Source organism: Schistosoma mansoni, chromosome 1 (genome assembly GCF_000237925.1).
Source record: "Schistosoma mansoni strain Puerto Rico chromosome 1, complete genome".
NCBI lineage: Eukaryota > Metazoa > Platyhelminthes > Trematoda > Strigeidida > Schistosomatidae > Schistosoma > Schistosoma mansoni.
In genome coordinates, this window is record NC_031495.1 from 30,581,189 (window position 1) to 30,607,479 (window position 26,291).

The window sequence follows — 26,291 nt, forward strand, 5'->3', positions numbered from 1 at the left end:
TAGTCTTATTATTTGTCGTAGAAATTATTTTAGCAGAAGATTACTAACAATGAATCTTCGATATGGACTAAGGAATATCGGAGATCGACGATGTAAATATTATAAAATATGGTGTTTGAGTTTCTTATAGAAATGATGGTGCACTTTATATATATTGTATCTTAATTATTCTTTTCCAGTTAAGTTTAACAACGGTGAATATGAAACGATGCCTTAATGATCATTAGACAAGTAGAAGCTGAAGTAAATGAACTAGTATTAGTCATCTTTATTAAATACTGGTAATAGCTGAATTACCACCGCAATTTTAGGTTTTAGGTTGGACCACTTTCATGTTGGGCTCACATCTGAAATTGAATTAAGACTATATCACTTTCGCAATTGATTGAATTTAGAAAATATGAACGACATGATTCTAAGTCAGTTAATAATAAGCTCACCACAAAAGCTTCTAGTTATAGGTTTAGTTTAATATATGTTCATTGGTGCTCATGTTTGTGAAGTTTTATGATATGATTGCCAGCTTTTTATTAAATCATGCTCATTGTTGATGTTCCAAGTTATAATTTCTGAAAAGAACACTACTTTTAGTTATTACTTTTAATCGGTTAATCAACACTCATAAAGTCAATTGTATTTATTTTAATGATGAATAAACAAGTGCTGATATTTAAAGAATGGTAGTTAGTTGTAAAACTGACAGACATGAGAAAAATGAACAACAATTGGATAGAACTAGAAAGGAAGGCCCAGGACAGAATGGGTTAGAAAATGCTGGTCGACGTTCTTTGCTCCATCGGGAGTACCAGGTGTACGTAAGTAAATCAGTTGTGAAAATTATTGTTTCAATGAAGAATTTTAGTTAAACACGAAATTAATTCATCTTCAAACCAAAATTTTATCTCAAAAAAGTTTAATATAATTTCATTTAAACATTTCGTCAATTTTTGATAATTGAACTAAAGTATAAAACAAATCTCTAATCTGTTAAAATTATAATGTAATTCAATACCAACTTCACTGAGTTTTCTTTTAATAACCTCAGTTTATATTATAACTATGGATTTATATTTATTAGTAATACAATTATGTTATTTTTTTCCTAATAGATGAAAAGTTCAGGCTTAATTTGAAACCATTATTATTATTATCAAAAGGGGGTTTTGTGGAGGTTTTTAGTAAATTTTTATATATAGTTGAAATCATGAGTCAATTGAAGCTTGGCCACCATGGAAAACCAGGAAGCACTGAGCAGCCGGATCATGGATGCGCACTGCTGAGGAGTCTCACAATCGGACGAAACGTTTGTCCAGTGCTCCCAGGTTTTCCATGATGGTCTAGCTTCAATTGACTCATGATCTCAACTATATTACTACCTGAATAGACAGATAAGCATTCTCTACACATAAGAATTGTGCATTTTTCAATAAAGTCATACCAATATAAAGTTATAAGTAAGCGTATTTCACCATATTTTCATTTAGCTAACGTTTGCTTCAAGATTTATAGACTTATAATATGTATATTAGTACTAAGAATATTGATACAGTACTTGAGTTGATTGATCCCTTTGAAATATCCCAATTTCTTCAGCATGAATTAATTTACATTATGATGCATTATTATTATTGTTATTATTATTATTATTGTATAACCCTTTATTAACACACACAATGCACAAGGTTTTTATATGTACAACGAACAACTGTCGAATAGCTCACTTTACTTTAAATCTATTCTGGAAACAGAAGATACTGTAGATATGTTTCAAATAAATTTAATAGTATTTACGTTTTAAAATACAAAGAAATAAACGTTAGATCAACGGTTATCTATAAAATTAAAGTACACACATTTAAATCATTCGATATAACTTTCTGATGTATTCGCTTAACTTTCCTTTTATTAATGAACCACCAAAATATCTCCATGAGATAATTTCTTTTAAGCTGTTAAAAATTTCATCAGTTGGTTGATTCTATAAAATAGACATAGGAAATAAAGTAAAATAAGGTTGACTTAGTGATATAGATAAAGAAAATATTCACTTTAAGGAAACTACATTCCTAGATCTTACCAACTTTCTAAATATCCATAACCTATTTTAAAAAAATATCTCCTAATTAAATCTATATTGGTTTGCACTCAAATATACAGTTACGTTGGTATTCATCAAATCGGACAGTTACAGTGAAAAAATTACTAATAGTATTTTTCTAGTATTATAAAATACTATCAACAGAGATGTCACGATTTGAATTACATCCCTTATTCATAAGATAGTTAACATCAATCTTAAGCAAAGATGGATAGTGGCTAGCAGTGAAATCCAGGACGCGCGTTTCGCCCAATCTGAGACTCATCAGCTGGATGTACCTGCATCTCACAATTGATGTTCACTCTGTGACTCGAACTCAGTACCTCTCGCTTCAAACGCCATCGCGTTATCCACTCAGCTACTGAGTCCTGATATCCACTTGCTTGTGCAATGGGAATGAAGTTTAAATTCAGTTGGTATTGTTTGTTTGAACCTTGCCATTGATGTTCCACTGCTACCCACAATCCGTCTTTGCTTATAATGCTTGTGAATTAAGGCTACATCGAGGCAATACGCACAGTATGCACATATGCCAATAAGAGACTGATCAATTGCAGTCCTAAACACCGATGGGAAGATTCAAACAAACAGTACCAAGTGAACATCAATCTTAGTTTACAAGAAAATACAGCCAAATGTTTTGCCTCACTCACTGTTTGTATGGTTAAATTTGGAACTATATATGTAAATTTTGTTGATCCATCTTTATCTTGATCAGCATTATGCAAAATTTTACCAGTTCGAAGAATTTTATCAAATCTATCTAACCATGAATTGAATTCACTCTAAATTAAACAAAAAGGTTGTTTTAATAATTGGTAATACTATGTAAGAAACTACATCCATCTTCAAAAATATCGTGAAAATTTAACAAGCTTCTTGATCTCGCAAACGGTTATTTAGAGACTATGATAATTAAAACCACCCTTTTAAATTATATTAAGGTCTATGTCAGTGACAATCGCATTTATTTAGTAGTTAAATTCGATTTTGATAAATCCTTTCTAATTGCATATGGATACCAAATAAGTAGTACGTGACGGACAAAAATAGCTTAACCTTTTTTTTCTAAGTTATTGAGATGTATAAACGATAAATTGAGGCGAACAGGATTTTATTTAAAAAGCTATCTCATTTAGATTGGGATTTCATTAATTAATTTTCACTATCTAAAGTTATTGGTCAATGGCTTCACTGCATCAGCCACCCGTTTTAGAATTGTCTCATCAAACACTATTACCAGAATTTAATCTTAGTGATTTTCTTACCGATAAAATTACGTCGGGAAACCTCCTGTAATATTCATGTGTCTTGTTCAGTAATATGAACCGTAAAGATGTCACATATTCATCTGATGAAGTTGTTGAAAGAAAATACTTCGGTATTTAATAGAAAAATGACTAAATGCATTCAGTAAAAATCTAAGCAGCCTATACTACTCTTGTCCACAACCTTTCATAAAAGTAAATATGGTTTAATGCTGAATTATGTAGCAAAGTATTAAAAGATGACTAATAAACCGATGTTAGTTATTTCTAACTATTTGAATAACATTAAAAAGCATATATTATGGTTAATATTAAGATTGTGAGACAATAAAGCTCTGGTATACTCTTCATAAGTTTTTAGCTAATTTGATTAATCAGTCTGTATCAGCTAGTAAACAGCTATCCTATATAAATATATGTAGCATCCTTTATAAGAACTTACCTGAAATTCCAAATCGGACGGATTAAAACTTTCAGATTCTAATGGTTTTTCATTTGTTTTAACATATGAAGATTTCAATGCGGTACTTTTGATATTTGCATTTACCTTAGCTCTTTCAGAAAGAATATTAGTTGCACTGTATTTTATCACTAATTTGTTGAATTGATCTATCACCTTAAAAAATTCATCACTATTATCGAATAAAACCAAACGTTGTTGATAAAGCTGGGTTTCACTAAAATAAATAATAAAATCAATATTTGAATCAAATTACGTAATTACTTCATAATATTCTTTAAATCTTAATAAATTCGTAATTATCTAAAAGGACTGTCGATGATCTACCATGAAAATTTACTTCAGCTTCTATACCATTGTTCACAAAGTTGTTGAAAAAACTAGCGATAATAATTGAATTCGAAAAAATTCCCATATTGTGATTTAGAACATCATATATAAGCGAACAATATTGTTTTCGATTAGATCATCATCAGGCTTTACTTTAATATACGGTAATGTTTATATGTATATACGGAATTATTAAACCAATCATATAGTTAACAGAAATAAGTCATTTAAAGTTATTTATCATATTCCTACTAGTTTTCCTTATGGGGTTCGATCTCGTCTCTTACACATAGCAGCAGCTATAGGAATTCGATCCAACAATCCAAGCATTTGTGTTCACAAGAAATTTGTAACACCCTCTCTCTCTTGGCCTTAATAAATAATTTTATTTTCCATACTCTTTCTTCGTTTATTTTTTTCTTCACCCCCTCCTACCAATTATTTATCTATTTTTTCAAATATACGTTTCACGGTCCAATTATCTGAACACTTCTTATTACGTAATCTTATAATTTTTATGAATGTTATTTCAGTGTCTATATTTTTCTACTTATTGACCTATTTCCCACTATGTAACATTGATTCAAGCCTTTATTATTCTTATCACAACTAGTACACCCGTCATCACACTACCAATTTGTACTTTTCACTTATTACTTTTAGTTTTGTAATCTGTTCCACTGTTGCATTGATTCATAAACTGCCTTGATTGGTTTAATAATTTCTTATATGCATATAAATATTACTGTATATTAGAGTAAAGCCTGATGATGATCTAATCGAAAACATTACTGTTTTACCAATGTTTTTTTAAATATGAACGAAAATGTAAATAATCATTAAAAACCAGTATAATACAGCAACACCATACATCATTACTCACAGTTTTGCCTTTGGTGAATAGCAACTTATTAGGACCGGTAGGCACTTGTGAAAATCGATATCATTTTCAAAATTGTTAATTGTTTGCAACAATAAATACTTTGATAAGCTACTTCCCCCACGTTTAGTCTCATTTTTTGTTTTAATAAGCGATTTGGGCTCGAAATTCAAATTATATGGTGATATGTATGATTGAATAGAATTTTCATTTTCTGGAGTTTGATCATTAAACCAACTAAATGAAGTGTTAATGATGTTAGATAAATTGCTGAACGCTTCCGTTTCTATGAAAGCATTCAGTTCATATAAGTGAACTTGAAGTGATGTGAATCGTTGAAACCAGTATTCTGCATCTTGTGAATAGTAGGGAACTGGTGAAACAGGGATTATTAGATTATGCATTAAAACTTCGGTAATGCAATCTTCATTTTGACCTTCTACAAGTTGTTTTCAATAAAATCAAATAAATAATAATATACTTGGTGAGATTTTTAACAATTTATTTATTGTTTCTAACTTCTCAAATGAAGTATTTTAAACATTAGGTGCGTGCCATGTTATCATACTCCCTGTTTATAGAATAATTTTATACAAATCTCTCATCAATTAACATTTTAGTAACTTATCATCAACTGTACTGCCTCAAACTCAGTTGATTAGTCAAGCAATGATAAATACCATTATGTATAAATTAAAGAAAGAACATGTCTTCGTGTCAAACTATTTTATTGAGTCGAACCACCTTACGGATAAGTTACATAGAAGATTCGGCAGTTGACCAAAATACATATGAGGATTTACTGAAGAATCCGTCATCGATTTACATTGATTGTATCGACAGTTTTAATCAATATCGACCAACAGGGCATAGTTGAGTGTAAAGAAGAACCATAAAATAAAGTCCCAAACTGAAATCTGTAACTACTTGGTTTCATTAACTGAAATCTGTACAAATATAATTCCGGATGTAAAGTATTCAAATGGCCCCTTAACAAATCCAGATAGTTCGCGTTATAACCTGACCCTGATCGAATGTCGCGGATGAATAACGTCTTTCATCAAAAACTTAGATTCCTCTTCACATGAGTCAATGTTGAATCCCCTTCATTATCATTAAACTTGTAATCAGGTAAGCATGATACATATGAGAGTTTCCTATCTGATCTCGATCTATGACCTAAATCATCTTCAGGCTATATAGACCACTGAAAACTACCTATGTGGACAATTTTATTTTTTAGATGAATACATGTGTTAGACATGGAAAACCGATTTTTCCGCACTGTTTGTTTAATTAAAAACACAAACATTGACCAGTTAATCATTTATGTAACAGCGTAAATATTAAATTGTTTAATTAAATTAAAACTAATTAGATTAACTGGGAACAAATCTGTAAAACTAAAACTAAATATTCCAGTAATTCTTTTTCAACATCTTCCAGTGAATTTTGTGGTTTCCTAAACTGTTATTATCATAGTGTATTTAGAACTGCTACATACTGTCTAACAGTAGCTTAATTCATATTTTCATAAATTATCAATAAACTGCGATCATAGTACATATGACCATGAATAATACGCTACTTCTGCATTGATGATGAATTAATTAAAGGTTTCTGATCTACTGATTTAAATCAGTCTGAGAAATCAATGGTACCATATGTTTTATTTCACATTGTCGGTTCTTTCTGCGAGGATACTTAATCAGCAAAGTCAATTATATTATTTTTGTATGAACAAAATTTTGAAGAATAGGGTTGTGCAAATTGTTTGGATTTTGTTGAAATCACGAACCGATCTTGGTTAGACAAACACTGAAAACGTAAGAGCAGTGGAAGATAGTCTCTTGCTAACTTGAGAGTCATTAGCAGTGCCTATCCATCTTTCATTGTTTTCTGTGGCAACTCTCCCCACACTCGGTAGTGGCACACTTTCATGGACTAATTGAAGTCAGACTTATGCACTATCAGATTTTAGGTCAGTGGTTGCAGGTTAAGCGTTCACGCGAGATCTTAGGTAGGGAGTCTGATTTGCAGATACAACGTCATGGTTCCGTGCCGCTAAGTAATCCTATATCAAAACTAAACAGCCTTCCAGTGTTTGCAGATTACCGACGGCTGTCTAAATTTGACCAGTCTGTGATTTCAAAGAATGCGATTTGATTTGAAATAGGTAATCAGTACAATTAAGTGAAAACAATCCGTGTACAGATTAGCTATTCGGATATAATACTGGTGAAATAAATATAATAACCAGTATCTATGAGCGTAAGATAGAAGCCAAATAGAGTGGCATAAAGATGAAATTAATTTAATAACTAGATATCTGAAAGCAATCGAAAACAAAATGTCACAGAATATATTTATATACATAGGGATTTATTGATTTGACCCGAAAAACTTGGATGTGTTAATTTTAATTACAATAAATGATATTTGACTGATATATAATAGATTCAGTAAGATATCAAACAAAATTATTATCATGATTTTTCAATTCAGTGAATAATTTCTTACCTTGACAATTACTGACACTAGGACCACTGATATTCCGTTCATTTCGTTCAAATAACTGTTTTCCATTTAACACATTTTCATATAAAACTGATTCATACAACTTAAGTATATCCATATTTAGTTTAATTTTATTCAACTTCTTCCATTCATATTTCTGATTAATTATTAATTGATCATCATCAGAATCTATCGAAGTAGGATTAAATACAACGTTCCAATATTCACTGACAAGAGATCGATTTTTCACATGATCGAATAATCCATCAAAATGATTTGATGGTTGAATTAAATTTATCAACTCATATTCATCATCACCTGAATGAAAAGAAAACAATAACCAACGTTTTATTGTAACTTTCATAATAATCTTATACCCTTCTTTTTATCAAGTTATGGTAATAAGACCAGAATACATTTGTATATTTCACAATAACACTTCTGAATCAATCGAGAAGAATATGTAATGATAAAGTTTATTAGTTATGGGAAAATATGTCTCATGTAATAAATCTTTTGACAATTATTAGATGTGAGTTCAGATGTAATGATTTAATTTTCTGTTTTGTTTGTTTATGAACTGGATGCATTTGTACGTCATCAAGTTTATCAGCGTAAACAGATCGTAAACTAAATTATCCCTGTTAAGAAATGCTTTTGGGGATATAATTGAATTAGTTGAATTAGCATACCTAATGTATCACAGAAAACGTGTTTGTCAGACACATGTTGTACTAAATAAAAAACCTGGATAAACCCCAATTATGTATCCAGAATGAATTCATAAACTTATCCTGTTAGATTTACCTCAGAAGTTGGTTCTACAATACTCAACATCATATTTCGTAGTTGAAATAAACAGAGTAACAAACTTAACAGATTCAACATTTTTTAAATACTAGCCGTGGCATAACTTACATTTGTCCAAAGATTTTAAAACCCTGATCGACCTTAGGTAGACAACCATTTTAGATTCTAAAGTACTGAAAAGTTGTTTCGTCTTAGCGTAGGATTGTTCGTCAGTGCACATACACAACCCTGTGCCCAGGAATCAAACCCAGTACATTATATCTCTCGCGTCAATGTCTAACCTATAAACTACTGAGCAGGAATTCGAAGATGCTTTTGTGCAACTTTGATCAACGATGGTGCAATTGCATCTTGTTTATCTGCTGTGAAGAACTGTCTCACATTCTACAATAGCTTCATCTCCTCATTTCCTCAGCTATTTGATTAATACTCCCAGTCCTTCACATTGTCCGGACATCCCATGTACCTGTAGTAATTGTTTCACTGGCTGTTAGAAGGCGCATCGGTCTCGTTATTTCGAAGGAAGCTCGGCTTTCACCATGAGGTGTGACAGTTCTTAATAAAGATCCTTCAACTCCCAGGGGCGAATTTAAGTGGTTCAAATTATTTTTCTGGTCGGCGTTTTTCAGCAAGATTGTTTTCTACAGGGTGACGTTGCTAACCCAATGCCCAACCCTCCTTCTTTGCTCGGGCTTGAGACCAGCCATAGGCCCAAAAGAGCTACATGTGGAGTTTCACAAAACCTTCTACTACTAATAAACCTTTCCCAAATATTTTCATTGTTTCTTGAAGATACAAGTAATAAAGCAACAGAATGAAAATCATCCTATGTGAAGCCCAAATCATTGCAATCACTGAATTAAATGTTCATTTTTTAAATAATTTGTCAACCAATCACAATGTTTCCTCTGGAAATTGTAAAAATTTAAATGAATTATATATTCTTAATCATAAATTTTTCTATGAATTCAACAAATAAAATGTTGAAAATCAATTCTAAGTTATCGTTTCTTTTAATTTATTTAATCTACTGACCTCATTTTATTGACATTTATCTGACTAACAAAAATCTGTAACATGCACCTAATTCCTAAGGACAGTATATGTCAAAGCAGCTAAAGTTAACCAGTTACGGATAGTATAGAATATTGAATTATTCTAAGTGTATGAGATATTTCTCGGCTGGTTACTTAGTTACTAATTAAGTTGGTAATCTTAAAAATAAGCTTGATAGCACTTTATACATTGCATAATGTCTGTGTAAAAATGTTGTACGGTACTGGATTTTCAGCATAACATACAATATTCACTGGTTTTATATTATTTATGTAAACAAAAATTACAAAGTACGCGCATATAAAAATGGATGATTTGAAATAAACGTTGAAGGGAGTAGAACACGATTATGTTCAGACTTTTAAGGTCAAACGAAGAATATAATAACTGTTTTGTTTCATACTACATACTCACTTTCACAATCTAGGAGTTGTTATACATCTCATTAGATAACGAGAAATTATTAGAGTTCATTGAATACTATTTATTTACCTGGAGAAATTACCCGAATGGAATCCAGACAGTTCTTTGCTACTAAGTCAAATTGATGCATAATTGATGAATCACTTTGAAACACTTTATCAAGTGATAAATTTGGACGTTTAGGTGATTCACTTTTAGGTATCTTGGAAATTATTGATTTACTTCTATTGTATAGTTCAGTTGGATGTAGAAAATCAGTAGATTGAAGAGAAGTTGATGACGAACAATGTTTGCGTTGAGATAAGAATTGATCAATCATAAGTAAAATATTCCATATACATGAACTAACAGACTGAGAAAATCTATCAAACGAATCATCGATCACCACTATTTCATTTGTTAATCTCGCCTCAAGTTCTTTTTTTGATAGTGATGTTTTCGACTTCTACATGTTAAGTGAAGGAATTCAGGTGATACATTGAAAGGTATTAGAAATATTATATGAAGGTAATATTGAATAAAACAATTAAAGAGATAAAAAATTGATTCTATGGCCTTTTCATCTGTTCTATGATAATTTTTTTGATATCTCAATCAGATGACAATAAGATAACTTAACTATCATTTAACAGACAAAGTGACTCAGTAATATGCTTAACCGGCTGAACTCAATAAGTTAGATCATAGGAAAATTATTTTGAAAGATCAAGATATCCACTAGCCTGAATTTTTCCCTGAAATGTGTCATATGGATGACTAAGATTAAAGCCAGTACTATACATAATATTTCGAGTATATTTATATATTCTGTGTGCGTCATAAAATATGGAACACTTTAGATACATACCTTGAAAGAGATCTGGGATGCCAGGGTGTTTAAGATTTAAGGAGAGAAAGAAGTTACTTACTTATACCTCATACCAGCCAGGGAGAAGGATAAGCCGCCCAACAACACTCTCCATCCAACCCTGTCATCGGCAATCCTTTCCAGTTGCTATTCGACCTCCACATATCAGCTTCCAATTCCCGACGTAGTGTGTTCTTTGACCTTCGTCATTTTCATTTCCCTCTATCATTCAAAGTTGGTGCATATTTCGTATTCAAATCTGATGATTTCCATAATGTATATCCTATCCAACCCCAGTGTCTCTTTCTAATTCCCTCTTCAGCTGGAAGCTGGTTCGTCAGTAAGCTGTTGCTGATGGTATCCAACTAACGGACACTGAGTATCTTGTGTAGAAAATTGTTCATAAATATTTTAACTTCTTGATAATGATTCCAGCAGTTGAGGGAGTTTCAGCTCAGTACAGTGAAACTGTTTTCACGTTCGTATTGAAGATTCTGACTTTGATATTAGCTTGCAGAAAGTGGTTTTCAGTTCCATATATTCTTCAACAGTAGGAATTCTATCCTCACTTTGTCTATTCTTGCCTCCATATCTGCATCAAATCCCCAATGTTTGTCAATGATCCTGACCAGGTATGTGAAAGTTTCCACCTCTTCTAGAGCTTCTCCATCATGTGTGATTGGACTGATGCTCTCTATATAGTATTTGGAGATCACACTCTTCCCTTCTGTATGTTGAGGCCTACTGATGTATAGGCTACTGCCTCACTAGTTGTTTTCACTTGCATTCGTTTGTGTGTATGGGATAGGAAGGCTAGATCGTCTGCGAAATCCACATCGTCTAGTTGCATCCAACCGGTACATTTCATTCCATCCTTCTCGTCAGATGTGGTAGTCTCAATAACCCAGATCTGACAAACAAAAAGGACGAGGAACGAAGGTAGTAAGCTGTCCCAAACGCACCACTTTGCAGTGAAGTTCACTGCATGAATTCCGGATGACATCAATGATTTTCTCAGGTAGTCCATAGTAACGAACACGTTTCTATAATACAATTCTATCCACACTGTCTAATGCCTTTTTATAGTCATTGAAGTTGATGCATATTTACGAGTTCCATTCAATTGATTGCTCAACAATAATCCGTAGTGTCACTATTTGGTCTGTGCAAGTCCCATCCTTACAGAATCCAGCCTGTTGATTTCGATGTCGGACGTCTACTGAATCTTTGATCCAGTTCAACAACATTCTTTTGCGAATGTTTCCTGGTAGTGATAGTAGTATTATGCCTGTGTATTTCTCACATTTGCTCAGATCTCTTTTCTTTGGTATCTGGATGAGGTATTCTTCCTCCAGTTCGTCAGTGGCACTTGTTCTTTCTCCCAAGCCTTCCTAAATAGAATGTAGAGAGTGATTGCAGTGTCTTCTGTGGCTGACTTCAGTGCTTCATCTGGAATGTTGTCGGATCCTAATGCTTCTTCACTCTTGATTTATCTGATGTCCATGCTGATTCATTCGATTGTTGGTGGGGTAGCATCTCTTGATAAGTCTATATATGTTGCCACTATGTTCGATGGATTAGGTGGTCCTGATCTACTTAAGAGTTCTTCTAAGTGGTCTACCCATGTGTTCATCTGTTCCTGAATTTCAGTGATTGGTTCGCCTTATTTTTCCTCGACTTGTCTCTCTGGTTTACTATATTTTCCTACCGATTTCTTCATTGTGTCATATAGTTGTCTCATGTTTCCTTATCTTGAAGCTTGTTTTGTTGTCGCCGCTAGTTTTTCCTTATATTTCTGCAAGTCAGCGCCAATTTTCCTCTTCACTCACTTGTTTGCTTCTGTGTATTCAGTTTGTGCCTTGACTTCCTGTGTTCTTGCTGTACTGTTGTTAGTTGTCGTCATCTTGCCCTATTTATATCTAATTATTCGAACTGATTTAGTCAATGCAAAATTAAAACTAAACATAAAGGTGTGTTTTGACCATAAATAATACAATTTAGAGTAAATTTAAACAGAGGATGTGAGGTTGCTTGTTCAAGTGATCATATCAAATGTATATCGATATTTTTTTCTAAGACAGTGATAAACTGCTTAAGCAGCTAATTGAATTACCCTAAATTAAATCTGTGAACGTCTATTTAACTAACTACCTTCGTAATCCATATCTAGTCTTACGTATTAAAAAGAAATAGAATCTAATCAATATTTTTCGTCTGCGTATGATTTCTTTTTGTGTAAACATTATTATTGTGAAGGCATGTTACTGTAATAACATCAGCCTATACGACATGGATACTTATTATAAAAATCATTAACACATGGTTCAATTAAGCATCTCTCTCTTCGTACATTACGCTATAAAACTGAATGTTTAATTCTATATTTTATGCATGATCAAAACTTTTATTTTCGATCAAATTTAAGTATACATTTTTTTACACTAAAAAGAATGGAATGAGTAATGCTTTATATTAGCTAGGTATTTCAAGGAGTAATGCTTACATTATCCATGACGTTCTGTACATCAGTGATCGCTAAATGTTGGCATTTTCGTTGAACGTAAGCCAACTGCCAAAAATAAGCTAACAATATTTCTGTTCTGTGTTGAAATCTGTTCAAAGACAAGAAGAAAAGTTAAACAAATATCTTTTATTACATACTTGAAGAAATAAGCAATTGTTTTATATTTTTATATAAACAAACACATCAGAACAAATTGAATCATCTTTTTTTGAAATTCATAAGGAACAGCTAACTAATACTCGTGTGAATTTGAATTACCCAGTAGTGTAAGAAGAATATAATTATAATCAGAGAGGGAATTTTGTGGATATTATAGTAATTTAGTAATTGAGTTCATGAATAAATTGAAGTTAGGCCACCGTGGAAAACCTGGAAGCACTGGATGGCCTTTTCGTCCTAGTGTGGGACTCTTCGGCAGTGCGCGTCCACATTCCCACTTGCAGGATTCGAACCCAGGTCTTATCGGACTCGTGCGCGAGCGCCCGACCTCTAGACCACTGAGCCGGCATCCAACAGTGTTAATGTCTAACTTCAACTAATCTAGGAAATTGCGCCACCGTCCACCATTGTCTTCAGTGAGTTACTATCTCACAACAGACCTAACTGAACTCTATTGTTCACGGCTTCTTACTAGGACTCCAGGAAATACCTCTTGAAGCCAGTCACTAGTAAGCACATGATGACTTTATATAACAAATATGTCCAACTTTTGCTAAACTTTGAGTAAATTTTTACATTTGAAGTTAACCTATGTTCAATTATAAACAACTAGCCATCTACATACCTAACTCTCAATAGTACTGTTAACCATTTCATCGTTTATATTGAACATGTTTGAAACTCATTATATTCGCTTCGTATTTGAATTAATTCTCTTTTTTCTTCTTTTTATTGAAGATTTACCGAAAGACAAATTCATTTAAACGAAAGCTGATTAGTTTTCAACTAAACGGGAATATTAAAAAGTCAGTCGCGGTACAATTACTGTAAACCTGCGAATATGTTTCAGTATATATAATAACACTGTGACAAACAGTAAATGAATATGATATTTTGAAAACGAAGGTATATATTTATTATCTCAAAAGATATCTCTATTTTTAATGTCAGTCAATAATTTACCAGTGAACGGCCTCGTATATAAATAAGATAAACTATGATATTTTACTCTTTTAAAATTTACGTATAAAACGGTTTTTCACTTAAGTTTATCTTCATGTGTTTGTAATCTAAGTAACACTATCAATTCTGAACGAATCATTTTATGATAAATAAAAAAGAAAAAAAAAGGGTGTAGAACATTATTTTACAGTTTGACCTACAATTTATCACCCGTAACAAATGCAGAAATGCAAATTGAACGTAGCCAACTTTTTGAAGGTGATTGCCAATCAACTTTATTTTCTAAAAACAATCGCATTTCTAAATGACCTTTAAAAAAAATCCAAGTGGAGTTATTATAACTTAGAAATTAATGATTTTAATGGAGAAAAATTTTAAAAAAAACTCAAATTATACCGTGAACACAACGGCATTAACTTTGAAATGACTTACATAACCGAATTGAGATGAAAAAAAGAAAAGGTGTTAAGTATTTTATAACTCAGATGCATAATTTGGGTGGGATTTCGTTCATAAATCATCAGTACAAACTTTATCTAAGATAATGTCTAGTAAAGAAGAAACGTCCTGGCTAATAAACAATTGAGTATGGAGAACATAAACTTATTAATAGGAACAATGAAGTATTATGTCCACTCAGTTGAACAGTCTTGATATGAAACTTATAATAGGACGAAGCTAAATAGAAGAGAAAGCCTTCATTATTAAGAAAAGTCTCTATTTAATGTAAAGTTTCGAAATAAGATACATTGTCTAATAACAAGAAAAGTGTATAAAATATTAGACATCTGGCAAAAAGAATGATCATGTTTCTTCATGAAAATATCCAAAAACAAATAAAGAAATAATCATCCGGAATTAGATTTTCTAACATTTCGTGATTCAGTGTAAGCCACTTCTTCAGAGAATAAATAACCAATCATCCGGAATATTTTGTCATCTGTTGTCACAAATTAAAACTAATCATAACACACAAGCGTCAAAATATTCCACCATAAGTTCGTGAGATAGCTGATATTATCCCTTATTGATAAAAGTAGCAGACAAAGATAAATTATGTAAATGTACAGACTGGTAACCATTAAAATCGATTAAATATTTAATAAGAAAAAGAGAATTCAGTGAAGAAATTTTTCTTTTCGACGAAATCATTTACTTAAACTGTACATTCGTATATTTAGTGATTATGGAAAATACTTGTCTATAGGAGGCTAGGAAAGATTGCATCATAAATTGATTCGAGAATAGATAACAAATGAGGTTAGGTACAAATCAAGGGGTAAGGAAGAAAATAATTTATGGGACAGATAACAGTTCAATTGACAGTTATGAAGAAAAGCGACGAACACGAAGGTCATAATAATGGACTGAATAATAATCAAGAAGACTTGTATAAGGTGATAATAATAACTGATTAAAAGACTGATTAGAGTTAAAAATGCAAAATAGTAATTTAAAAAAGATCGGTAATAATCAAATAAAAGCGCAGAAAACAAGCAGAAAAAACAGAAATGTACCCATTAAGGGAATTAGGGCCAAGGAAGGGTGAGAGGTTGGACAAATCGCTTCTGCACGCAAAGTTCAGGCTTGGGTTCGTGGATTGCCAATGCCTCAGTAGTGCATAAAATATTGATTCAACCCTACTTCGACCCAGTTCCTTTGACTCTGTAGATTACTTTAAAAAAAGAGTCCTTTGGAGCGATGTGTCCACAGTTAATTAAATGCTCATCTATGGAAATAGCAATTTTTTTACATTCTCCTTTTAAGAGCCAAACCGGGTAGTATTTTGAGATGCATTTGGAAAAAGATCGCTTTGTACGGCTTATGTAACGTGCCCCACATAAGCAAGTAAGTTTATAGATACACATTGATGTGGCCCGAAGCGGATGTTTATCCTTAACACATCCCAAAATTGTAGACTGGCTAGAGAAAACAATTCGGAGCTCAGTTGCATAGAATGATTTATTCAACGATTTTGAAATCCGTTTATTTAGGATCTCAGCAGCCGTGTCTCCTTTAAATTCCATATTCATGAACAGAGTTTTCTTCTGTACTGTTGAAGCTTTTTCTTGATGAAGTCCAGGTGTTAAGTTGCTATCGATAAACCTAGGTGGATAACCATTTTTGATGAGGATCTGTCGAAGATGATATAGTTCCTCTTTCTACTCAATGGGACCAAGCTATGGAAATTCGTGTATTGTCTATCCCAGGTAGGTTTTCTACATATAAATCTCTGTAAAAAACCATTAGGTATTCCTTTTAAACGGACATCAAGAAAATGAAATCCATGGTTTGCTTCTGCCTCTAAAGTAAATTGAATTGACTGGTGACAAATATAGAAAATATTCAAGATTTCATTGAGGTCCATGCCTTCTTCATAAATAATGAAAATATCATCCATATATCTCCTATATAAATGAAATCTCTCAGTTATTGGTCGAAGTACCGAAGTCTCTAGATTGGCCATGAAACAATCAGCTAAGAGAGGACCCAATGGCGAGCCTATTGCAACTTCATCTGTTTGTCTATAGAAAACATCATTAAATCTAAATTACACATTGAGCGTACATTGTAGAAGTAGTTCTTTAAGATAATGTTTTGGGATATACATATCAAGATTATTGTTTTCAATATAGTCACATAAAAAACAAGTAGTTTCTGTGAGAGGAACATTCGTAAAAATAGAAGTGACATCTAATGAGAACATTTTCTTACCGATTACGTTGATATTTCTAATTGATTCGGCAAATTCAAAAGAATTGTATTTATTGATATGATTTTAGCAATCAAGTGATAAGGAGAGTTGTTCATATCAAGTATAGGACTTAGAGTGACATTATTCTTATTAACTTTTAGGAGTTCATATAGTCTTGGTATAACGGAACCCGATGGTTTGAGATGTTCATAGAGGTCAAAATTGATAATAAACTCATCTTTCATCTTCCTTAGGATTTTAATTAGCATCTGTTCCCTTTATTTAGTTGTGTCATTTTGAACTGTTTCTTCGGAGAATTCAACAGGATCAGATAATATCGAAGGTATTTTGGAGATATAGTTAAGGTGGTCCATAAGTACAATTCCTGCACCCTTGTCTGGGTGACACAACACTAAGTCCTGGTTTCTCCGAAGATCAGATAATTGAGATTTATGTTCTTTTGTGAGTAGTCGACTAATTGTAGGTTTTCTATGTACATATTGATTACAACAACCTACATGAGTTGTTTTGAAATGCTCATAATCTTTATTAGATGCTGGAATAAGGTCATTTGTCTGACGAATGATGCTTTGGTATAATTACCCCTGAAAAAACCTGTGAGCTCCTAAAAGGTTTTATTATTTTCACTTTATCCTAAGTGAATCATCTATATAATTCAACAGATTGACTGAAAAGTATTCACTCATAATACATAGTTAACGAGAATGTTATGTTAGCCTTTAGGTTAGAACCTCCATATTAAATAAAAGTTAGGAAATAAGTTATTTATCGTCTATTGACCAAACAATAGTCATTTATAATTTCGATTTCTTGAAATAATTTCTTAGGTCAAATAGAAAACTAAATATCCCCAAAATTACTTCAACTAATTTTGGGATCTAAAATATAATGATTAATTTTTATGAACAAACATAATGTAGTTGTGATATCTCAATTTTTTGACGTTTTGTAACGCAGTGTAAGCCACTTCTTCAGAGAATAAACAACCAAATTAAATTAAGCTAAGTTTAAATAGTACAAAGGAACAAAGCAAGAATATTGGGTGCGATCAATCAAAAACAGGTCTGACCAAGTCAATGTCATGTCATTCCGATCAATGTGGTTTGTACGAGGCATGTTTGTATATTTATGTGTGTATGTATGGTAAAGGATGAAAAAATGTGACATTTGTGATGAGGAAGGATAGAGTTTAATTTATATGTACGATAATAGTGTGAAATGTGAATAGAATCAGACGTGGTAGTTTGGATATATGGTTCAAGTGGAATAGATAGTGAGGTCTTCTTTCTATTGAGGGCAATAGGATTAAGCAATATATGAAAAGTTTTAGCTACTCACATTTCTTTGTATTTGGAAAAGCCATTTTGTATTATTTTAATGTTTTTGATATCGATTTGATGGTTGTTGAAAATGGCATGAACTACCAATGTCGATTTATTTTGGAGTCTTTCCAGTTCTACAAGATTATTAGGTGGTTTCTTTGTGTGGCTAAAATGTTCTTTGGCTCGAGTCAAGATTTTACGACGTGACTGTTATAATGTAGAGGGTATCACAATCGACACATCTTAATTTGAAGACACCATTCTCAGTTGACATAAAGGGGATTTTTTCTTTTAAGCGAAATACAGTATTTTAAAGGGCGTTTGTTGTTTTGTATTATACTTTAATACCGTGTTGCTTTAAGACTCTTTGGAGCTCTTCTGTTGTATCATAATGATATGGTAAAACTGCAGTACCTATCTATGGTGTATCATTCGTATTATTATTTAGCTGTCACACGTATCGTTTTATTGAATTTTTAATAACCTTCATGGGAAAATTATTGAGTTGTAAGATGTTAATTATATGCTTATGTTCTTTTAATTTATCCTCTTCAAATGTAATAATCTTGTTTGCTCTTCTAAAGAGATTTAGGACTAGAAAGATTTTTGCACTGAGTGGATGTGCTGAATTGCAGTCAATATAACGATTTGAGTGCGTTGGTTTTCGGTAGATGGTTTAATTTAGAACTCTGTTTAGATTTGTTTCAACTAAGCAATCTAAAAACAGAAGGTCATCGTGTTCATTTTCATTTTCGTTCGTAAATTTGATGTGAGATGAGATTGTATTTATCAGTTTTGAAAAAGATCTTAGATGAGTCTTTTCTATGACAACAAAGGTATCATCACGTCTATTTATATAGACAGATAAAATTTATTGATAATAAGTAGTCTAAAAATGAATGTTTGAAATAACTTCATCATCATACATTACAATTATAAGTCCATAATTATTATGTTAATTTACGAAAGCTAAAACAAATCATGCTTTACCTATAATCAAATGATATAAATCACTACTAGAAACATGTCCGAGATAATAGATAACTAATGAAAAAGTTATATTCTTCAGATTACCTTTAACGAACAATAGTTCACTTTCTATACATGGACAATTTGGTGGAAGTTGTTTTAATATATTTTGAGAAAAAATTAAAACATCTAGTGCTTCATTATAAATTTGACCAGGGCTCATATGTAACAGTGTTATTATTCTAAAATAGATATAATAAAAAATTATATGATAAATGAACATATGAGTTGTTCACATTATAAAATATTTATCTAGATACATCAAAGAATCATATTTAAAATACATATGGTTGAGATCATGAGTCAATTGAAGCTAGACCACCATGGAAAATCTGGAAACACTGGACAGCCGTTTCGTCCTATTATGGGACTCCTCAGCAGTGCGCATCCACGATCCCGCCTCGCGAGATATATGATGAACTGAACTCTTCAGTGGTTATGATAATATTCGGCTTATACTATAGTGAACAAGAACACAAGTGGGGACAATCGAATGTATTTAAGCATAACTTACAAACTATCTCACTAAAATTTGATAACCATACAGTAAACAGTTAATTTGCAAACTATCAATCAATTGTCTCAATCTTGATTGTTCCTTCTGTAAATATCAGTCCATCGTTTCTGATCTCATTGTCAAATTAATTTTCACTACCCTTTCGAAATACTTTAATGGAGAACAATAGGTTATTTTATAGAGTTGAGATCATGAGTCAATTGAAGCTAGACCACCATAGAAAACCTGGAAGCACTGGACGGCCGTTTCGTCCTATTATGGGACTCCTCAGCAGTGCGCATGCACGATTCCGCACACACGAGATTCGAACCCAGGACCTACCAGTCTCGCGCCAGAGCACTTAACCGATAGACCAGTGAGCCGGTATCCAGGTCTGTTGAGAGATATCCACTCACTGATGACATTGGTGAATGGTTGCTCAATTTCGTGGACCGGTTGACGTCAACCACCCCCACACGCGGATCCCGCCCCATTCGCCCCCCGGTTACGAGCTCCGGCGCGAGACTGGTAGGTCCTGGGTTCGAATCTCGCGTGCGCGGGATCGTGGATGCGCACTGCTGAGGAGTCCCATAATAGGACGAAACGGCCGTCCAGTGCTTCCAGGTTTTCCATGGTGGTCCAGCCTCAATCGACTCATGATCTCAACTCTATAAAATTACTAAAATCTCCACCAAACCCCTTCTGATAACAATAGGTTATGTTAAGAAGGTTTGATGTAAAAGTCACGAAACAAATTTGTTTATATTTACGTTATTTTGTGAATTTTCATATTAGAAAAGGAACTAAACTGTTCCGAAGCTTTTAAGATCTATTTATCTTACATTTAAACAATGATAAGAATTTGTCAAACATCCACAAGAAATTTTTCACTTTGAATATAAAGTAATTTACTTCATTTGATTGTTCTGTAAAGTTGAACTAAAGTATTTTCAAATAGATTTTACATTTCTGTAGTCTTAATGTAATTCATTATCCTTAAATAATTAATCTATCGGCTGTTATATAGGTTTTAAAATATCATGTGAATATTTTTTTGGGGGGGTGACATTTTTTACTGAAGCTTTTATACACGTTCGCTTGTGGTCAAGTGTTTGATAAAAAATATTAACTTTTAGTAATTGGACATTCAAGAGATATGTCATAAAAGAATAGTCGAAAAGTCCTTTGATTTCAGTTTTAATAGATAATTGCCAATAATAAGTAATATAAAAAGTATTTCGTACATAATGTGACAAGTTTTCAAATGATAGAAACTTATCCCACATTTATGATGCATTCTAAGTATGTTTAGCATAACATTCACAATTTCGCGTAGCTACCGTATATTCATCTCCATACATATTCAGAGAGGGAGAGAGAGAAATAATGAGAGTTCAATGATAAGCAACTCCATAAATCAATACATGAACGTTTCAACGCATGTACAAGTATAATCAGTGTTTACCTATACTTGAAATTAAAGTTATTTATTTTATAAAGCAGATAGATGAATGTTTGCCTTGTAAGAAAACCTGCTCAATATAATACAGTATACTTTATATTTCCTACTACGTATTTTATTTATAATGCTGCCCTTAATACTAAAATGTTGATTGTTATTTTTTAAAGAAACATTTAGAAAAAAAACTTTAAATATGCTAGTCAAGTCATATGTGCTGTACATGACAAGTAAGTACAAAGACTAACCTAAATATTTCAAAATTAAGAACAAAAAAAGTGATAAATGACCAAGTTCAAGGAAGCATGTGGTGTGTAAGGAAAAATAAAAGATAAACAAAATGAAGTCAAATACATTTTAAACCTTGACCTAATTCAATACATTAGACATTCAACACTTATACACTATTTTGGAAAACCAAAAATAATATTTAAAAATATTGTTTCCTTTTTTATTTGATCTAGGACGCTATTCATATGTTGGTGGTCAGATTTTAAGTGAATTTATGCTTTGATATGTTATTTGTCAAAATAATTTCATATGTCATTCTATACACATTGTTGTGGTGTGTAAGTCATGTTGATAAAAGTCATGGACTTTAGCACAAATCTAGTAGACTCATAAACTGAATCAAGGACAACGAATACTATGGTGAACAAGTCAGTTTTCAAAGAAATAACAAACTACGACATACCATTGTAATAAATCAACTAGTAAAGATATTTTAGTTTTATGAAGTCGGATAAGAGGTGCTAGCCGTCTTGCTAATATGCTTAATATTCTTTTAGTATTATTCCGCATTGATGTTTAGGGCTGCAAATGATCAGTTTCTCATTGACATATGTGCATTCTGTGCAGATTGCCTCGATATTGCCTTAAGTCACAAGCATTATAAAGAAAGAGTGAGGGTGGCTAGCAGTGGAAGGCCGGATACGTGTTTCTTCCTACTTGAGACTCATCAGTTGGGTGTACCCGCATCACAGATTTGATGTTCACTCTGAGACTCGCTTCAAACAAACAATACAAATCGAATCAAAAATTCACCCCATTGCATAAGCTAGTGACTCTCAGGACTCAGTAGCTAAGTGGATAACGCGACGAGGTTTGGAGCGAACGGTACTGGGTTCGAGTCCCGGAGTAAAATCAACTCCGAGATGCAGGTACATCTAGTTGATGGGTGTCAAATCGGACGAAAAGCGCTTCCTAGATTCCATTGTTAACTACTGTCTGTTTTTGAAGATATACTATATCCACTGAAACAAGTGTATCCTGAGAATTTATTTATAAATAGATGTAACAATGTTCAGACGTGAGATTATTTGGGGGTAATTTCAGATAATAATGACTTGTGAAATGCATACAGAAATTAGAGCTTTCCAAACTAAACTTGATATCATTTTTAAGCTTTTTAAGGAACTTAACTATACTCATTTTCCAACTTTAGGCACACAAATGGTATCACCACAACAGAATCAGAAATGCAATCAACAGATTTCATCCCTCGGAATCAGAGTTTTAAAACGTTTCGAAGATTTAAAAGCAAGTAGAATATAGTCTGATTTACCGACTAATCGATTCCCGTAATGACATTGGGAAAGATAATCATGGTCTCCAGACTAATTTAATAAACTTGCAATGCGACAACACATTGAATAAACGTTTCAAACAAACAACATTGAGTGGAATATGTTGATTATTGACAGATGATAAATACTGCATACAAAGCGGTCCTCTTAATTGGTCAACTAACACATACAAACAAGCGTATATATGTATAAAATTCAGTATACTGAAGTCAACATTTTAACTCACAGTCAATCATCATTACATCGCACTGATGATACATTGATCACGGATACACAAACATGATTGATCAGGGGATATTATAAAATCGTTTCATTCAGAAATAATGAATATCATTAGCATAATTTTGAAAAAATTATGGTATTTAGCATGTACAATCTGTCTCTGTTCATGTGGTTGTTTGATAAAGATTTTTCTTAAACTCTTGTCCTAATTGCTAGAATTCATAATTCCAATAATTTAAAGCAGACTCTTTGTAGAAAAAAGTAACAGTGTCAAGTGAAATGATTAATGGGTCCTTCTGATTAAGTATACTTACCGACTAACAGAATATGTCATTTTTTCATCTAATAAAAATCTAATAAGTAAATCCCAGTAGGTTTTGAAGTACCCTAATAAATATCACTGAACTAGTGTTTGATATTGTGATTTAGTTCATATTTAATGAATTGATCGGATAGAATATAGATATCACGAAGTAATAAATTGTACAGAGATAATTTTTTTTATTTTACTTTCATTTAAAAATTGTTCCTTATCTAATCATTGTGTAAAATTAAGTATAAATCTTATCAATATGTGTTTTTGCCGGAATATATCTTACAGGTGAATATTCAAATTGCATACGTGCATACTATTTGATTTCAAAGCAATCATTAAATTGGAAAAATAAAGAATCTTTTATATCAGTCTTTTTCATTAGAGCGTGTACTGTAATCAGCCAAAATGTCGGTTAACACAAACTGTTAGTTATATAAAGGTCACAATTTATCACAAAACTAACCTCATACAATCAGGGTGATTATCTCTCATACTATTGGCTTGTGAAATTAGGGAATGAGTGGATTTGATATCACCAAGTGATAACAGAACAAGTGAGACTCTTAATCCAATTTGAATCAAATTTTTCCAATGTTTATGAATAGGCAGTCTGATTTCAGCTACTGTATATTGAAATAATGAAGTGTTTCTGATATCCTCACCACAACTGTTCAGCTACAACATGATAAATCATCTTTATAAAAGTTGTAATAATGTTTACACATAAGAAATTGTGATAATCTATTTGAAGGTTAAAAGGTTCATAAATGTTGTTATGATAGCTCCTTTTCCTGTTTATTACATTGAAATTACTACTGTGTTAGGGCTATATGTAAAAATATTGCACCTATTAGACTTTAAATATCAAGTGATAAGAGTATTTATTCACAACGTTTGAATAACTAACACGAATAATGGGAAACCTGAGCCGAGATAATTTTAACAGTTTGAATATATTAGTTATCTTGAATTCAATTAATTATCAACTGATCTAATTTCTATATGACATTTTTACAACAAGTATTTCGTCCCGAACAGGTTGAAATACAAATCCTAGATCTTCAATGCTAGTGACAAATAAAATATAATATTAACTCGTAACAATATCCTGGATATCAGTTCACGTTGCACAAAGTTCAAATGAGATTGATCAATCTGAGCCTCAAATATCAACGACAGAGAGATATAAATAATCACGAAGAATATAATCTGTTCACATCTACTCGAAAAACAACAATAACACGGTGATAATATTAATACAACATTTAATAGATCTAATCGGTTCCAAGATTCAACTGATGAGTGTAATACATAAAGGGTTGAGCAAAGTCATGGATCGATCGAAGTTCGACATTACCACAGTTGAATGTCACCTCAGTGGTCTAGAGTTTAGGCGCTGGCTCATGAGATCGAAGGTCCTGAGTTTGAGTCCCGCGTGAGGGATCGTGGATCCGTACTGCTGAGGAGTCCCATACTAGGACAGAACGGCTGTCCAGTGCTCCTAGGTTTTCCATGGTGGTCTAGCTTAAATCGACTAATGAATTCAAATATTAAAATCACTACTATCTCTACAGAACCCTATTCTGATAATGTATAATTGTCTTTCTTAGTTATCAAAGACTGTAAAAAAAGAAATAAATATGAATGAAACAGAACACTAGAAGTAAAAATGATGTTACTTTGTGTGTAAAAACGAAAATAGTCAGTGTATTGTTATAGCGAAGGTTTGTAGATAAAGTTACCAAGAGGTATCATGCATGTCACAGCTTTAGGTAATCAAGAAATAATTATAAGTGTATACGTTGAGTTCTAATGAGTCAAATATATTTTTACATTATTACAGCTCATCTTTCGGAATTATTGATATCAAAATTTATGACATCGGGAATATTTTCCTTCAGATAGTAAATGACCGGTTACGTAAAATTCTGGACGATATAATCTTGAGTTCAATGAAGCTACTTTTTAATGACAATAATAGTTGGCATTCTAAGTAAAATAATATGAGTGGAGTTACTTATAACATATGGTGTTCACAATAATGACAGTGATTATTATTATAATCAAAAAAGATAGCTTAACATACCTCTTTTATTAGTATCTTCTGTACATTCAGTAGTATCTTCAATATGTCTTCCAATTTAATAAACAAATTATCATCATTTACTAGTAATATATTCTGAAATAATTCCTGTACAACTGAATCATTTTCACGAAGAATTTCATGAGCAAGTAATTGATTGCATTTCCTTGTTAAACTAATTTCCTCTATCTTTTAAAGTTGAGTAGTGAGAAACAAACATATCAAGGGGTTATAAATAATCATAGTATCAAATATAAGACATGAAATACATAATTCGGAATTTAATGACTCTTAGCAATATAATAAATAATCAGTCTAAATGTATTTTGTCGTTTTGTTTAATGGAAACGACTCATTATATCGCGTGAAAACACCATCTCATCAGAACACTTAGTGAACACAAAATGCTCATTTTTTGTATTTTCACATTAGACTAGTTTGCTTATTTACCTAAAAACTTTTACGTGTATGAAGCCTAGCTTAAACTGAACTGCGAGAGAGATTTAATCGGTCAAGTATGTGATTTATTGACTGGGAAACATTTGAAACGACCAGTGATATACTTACGTAAACCCTTCTTGAAATTCATACCCACTGTGCAAGTAGTAATTGGACTCAGTAGCTACGTCGTTAACGCGATAGCTTTTGAAACGAATATAAACTCTTTGATTCAGGTACAGCCATCTGAACAGTTCCAATTAAAATGAATCGTGGGTTCTGGTTCCCA

At 32.2% G+C, this 26,291-nt stretch overlaps 2 protein-coding genes and 1 non-coding gene across 3 annotated transcripts in view; all 3 read right to left on the reverse strand.

The window, feature by feature from the left end:
- Positions 1–1,855: 1,855 nt before the first annotated feature.
- Positions 1,856–19,565, reverse strand: Smp_126000 (hypothetical protein; the record flags this gene model as incomplete). Its single annotated transcript, XM_018794014.1, has 9 exons — positions 1,856–1,978; positions 2,752–2,883; positions 3,983–4,043; positions 5,040–5,475; positions 7,557–7,871; positions 9,912–10,287; positions 13,193–13,301; positions 14,536–14,644; positions 19,448–19,565. The coding sequence occupies 9 exons, from the start codon at positions 19,563–19,565 to the stop codon at positions 1,856–1,858; spliced, it is 1,779 nt and encodes a 592-aa protein (XP_018648469.1).
- Smp_tRNA_00916_Gln_TTG.1.1 lies at positions 2,396–2,462 on the reverse strand. The gene has a single exon. It is a non-coding gene (tRNA).
- A 1,241-nt stretch (positions 19,566–20,806) lies between the features above and the next one.
- Positions 20,807–26,291, reverse strand: part of Smp_125990 (hypothetical protein) — a gene marked incomplete at both ends in the record, with an annotated part of 98,659 nt that continues 93,174 nt past the window's right edge. The window contains 2 exons of the mRNA XM_018794015.1: positions 20,807–20,824; positions 25,568–25,753. Coding sequence (XP_018648470.1) covers positions 20,807–20,824; positions 25,568–25,753 — 204 coding nt within the window. The remainder of the gene's footprint in view (positions 20,825–25,567; positions 25,754–26,291) is intronic.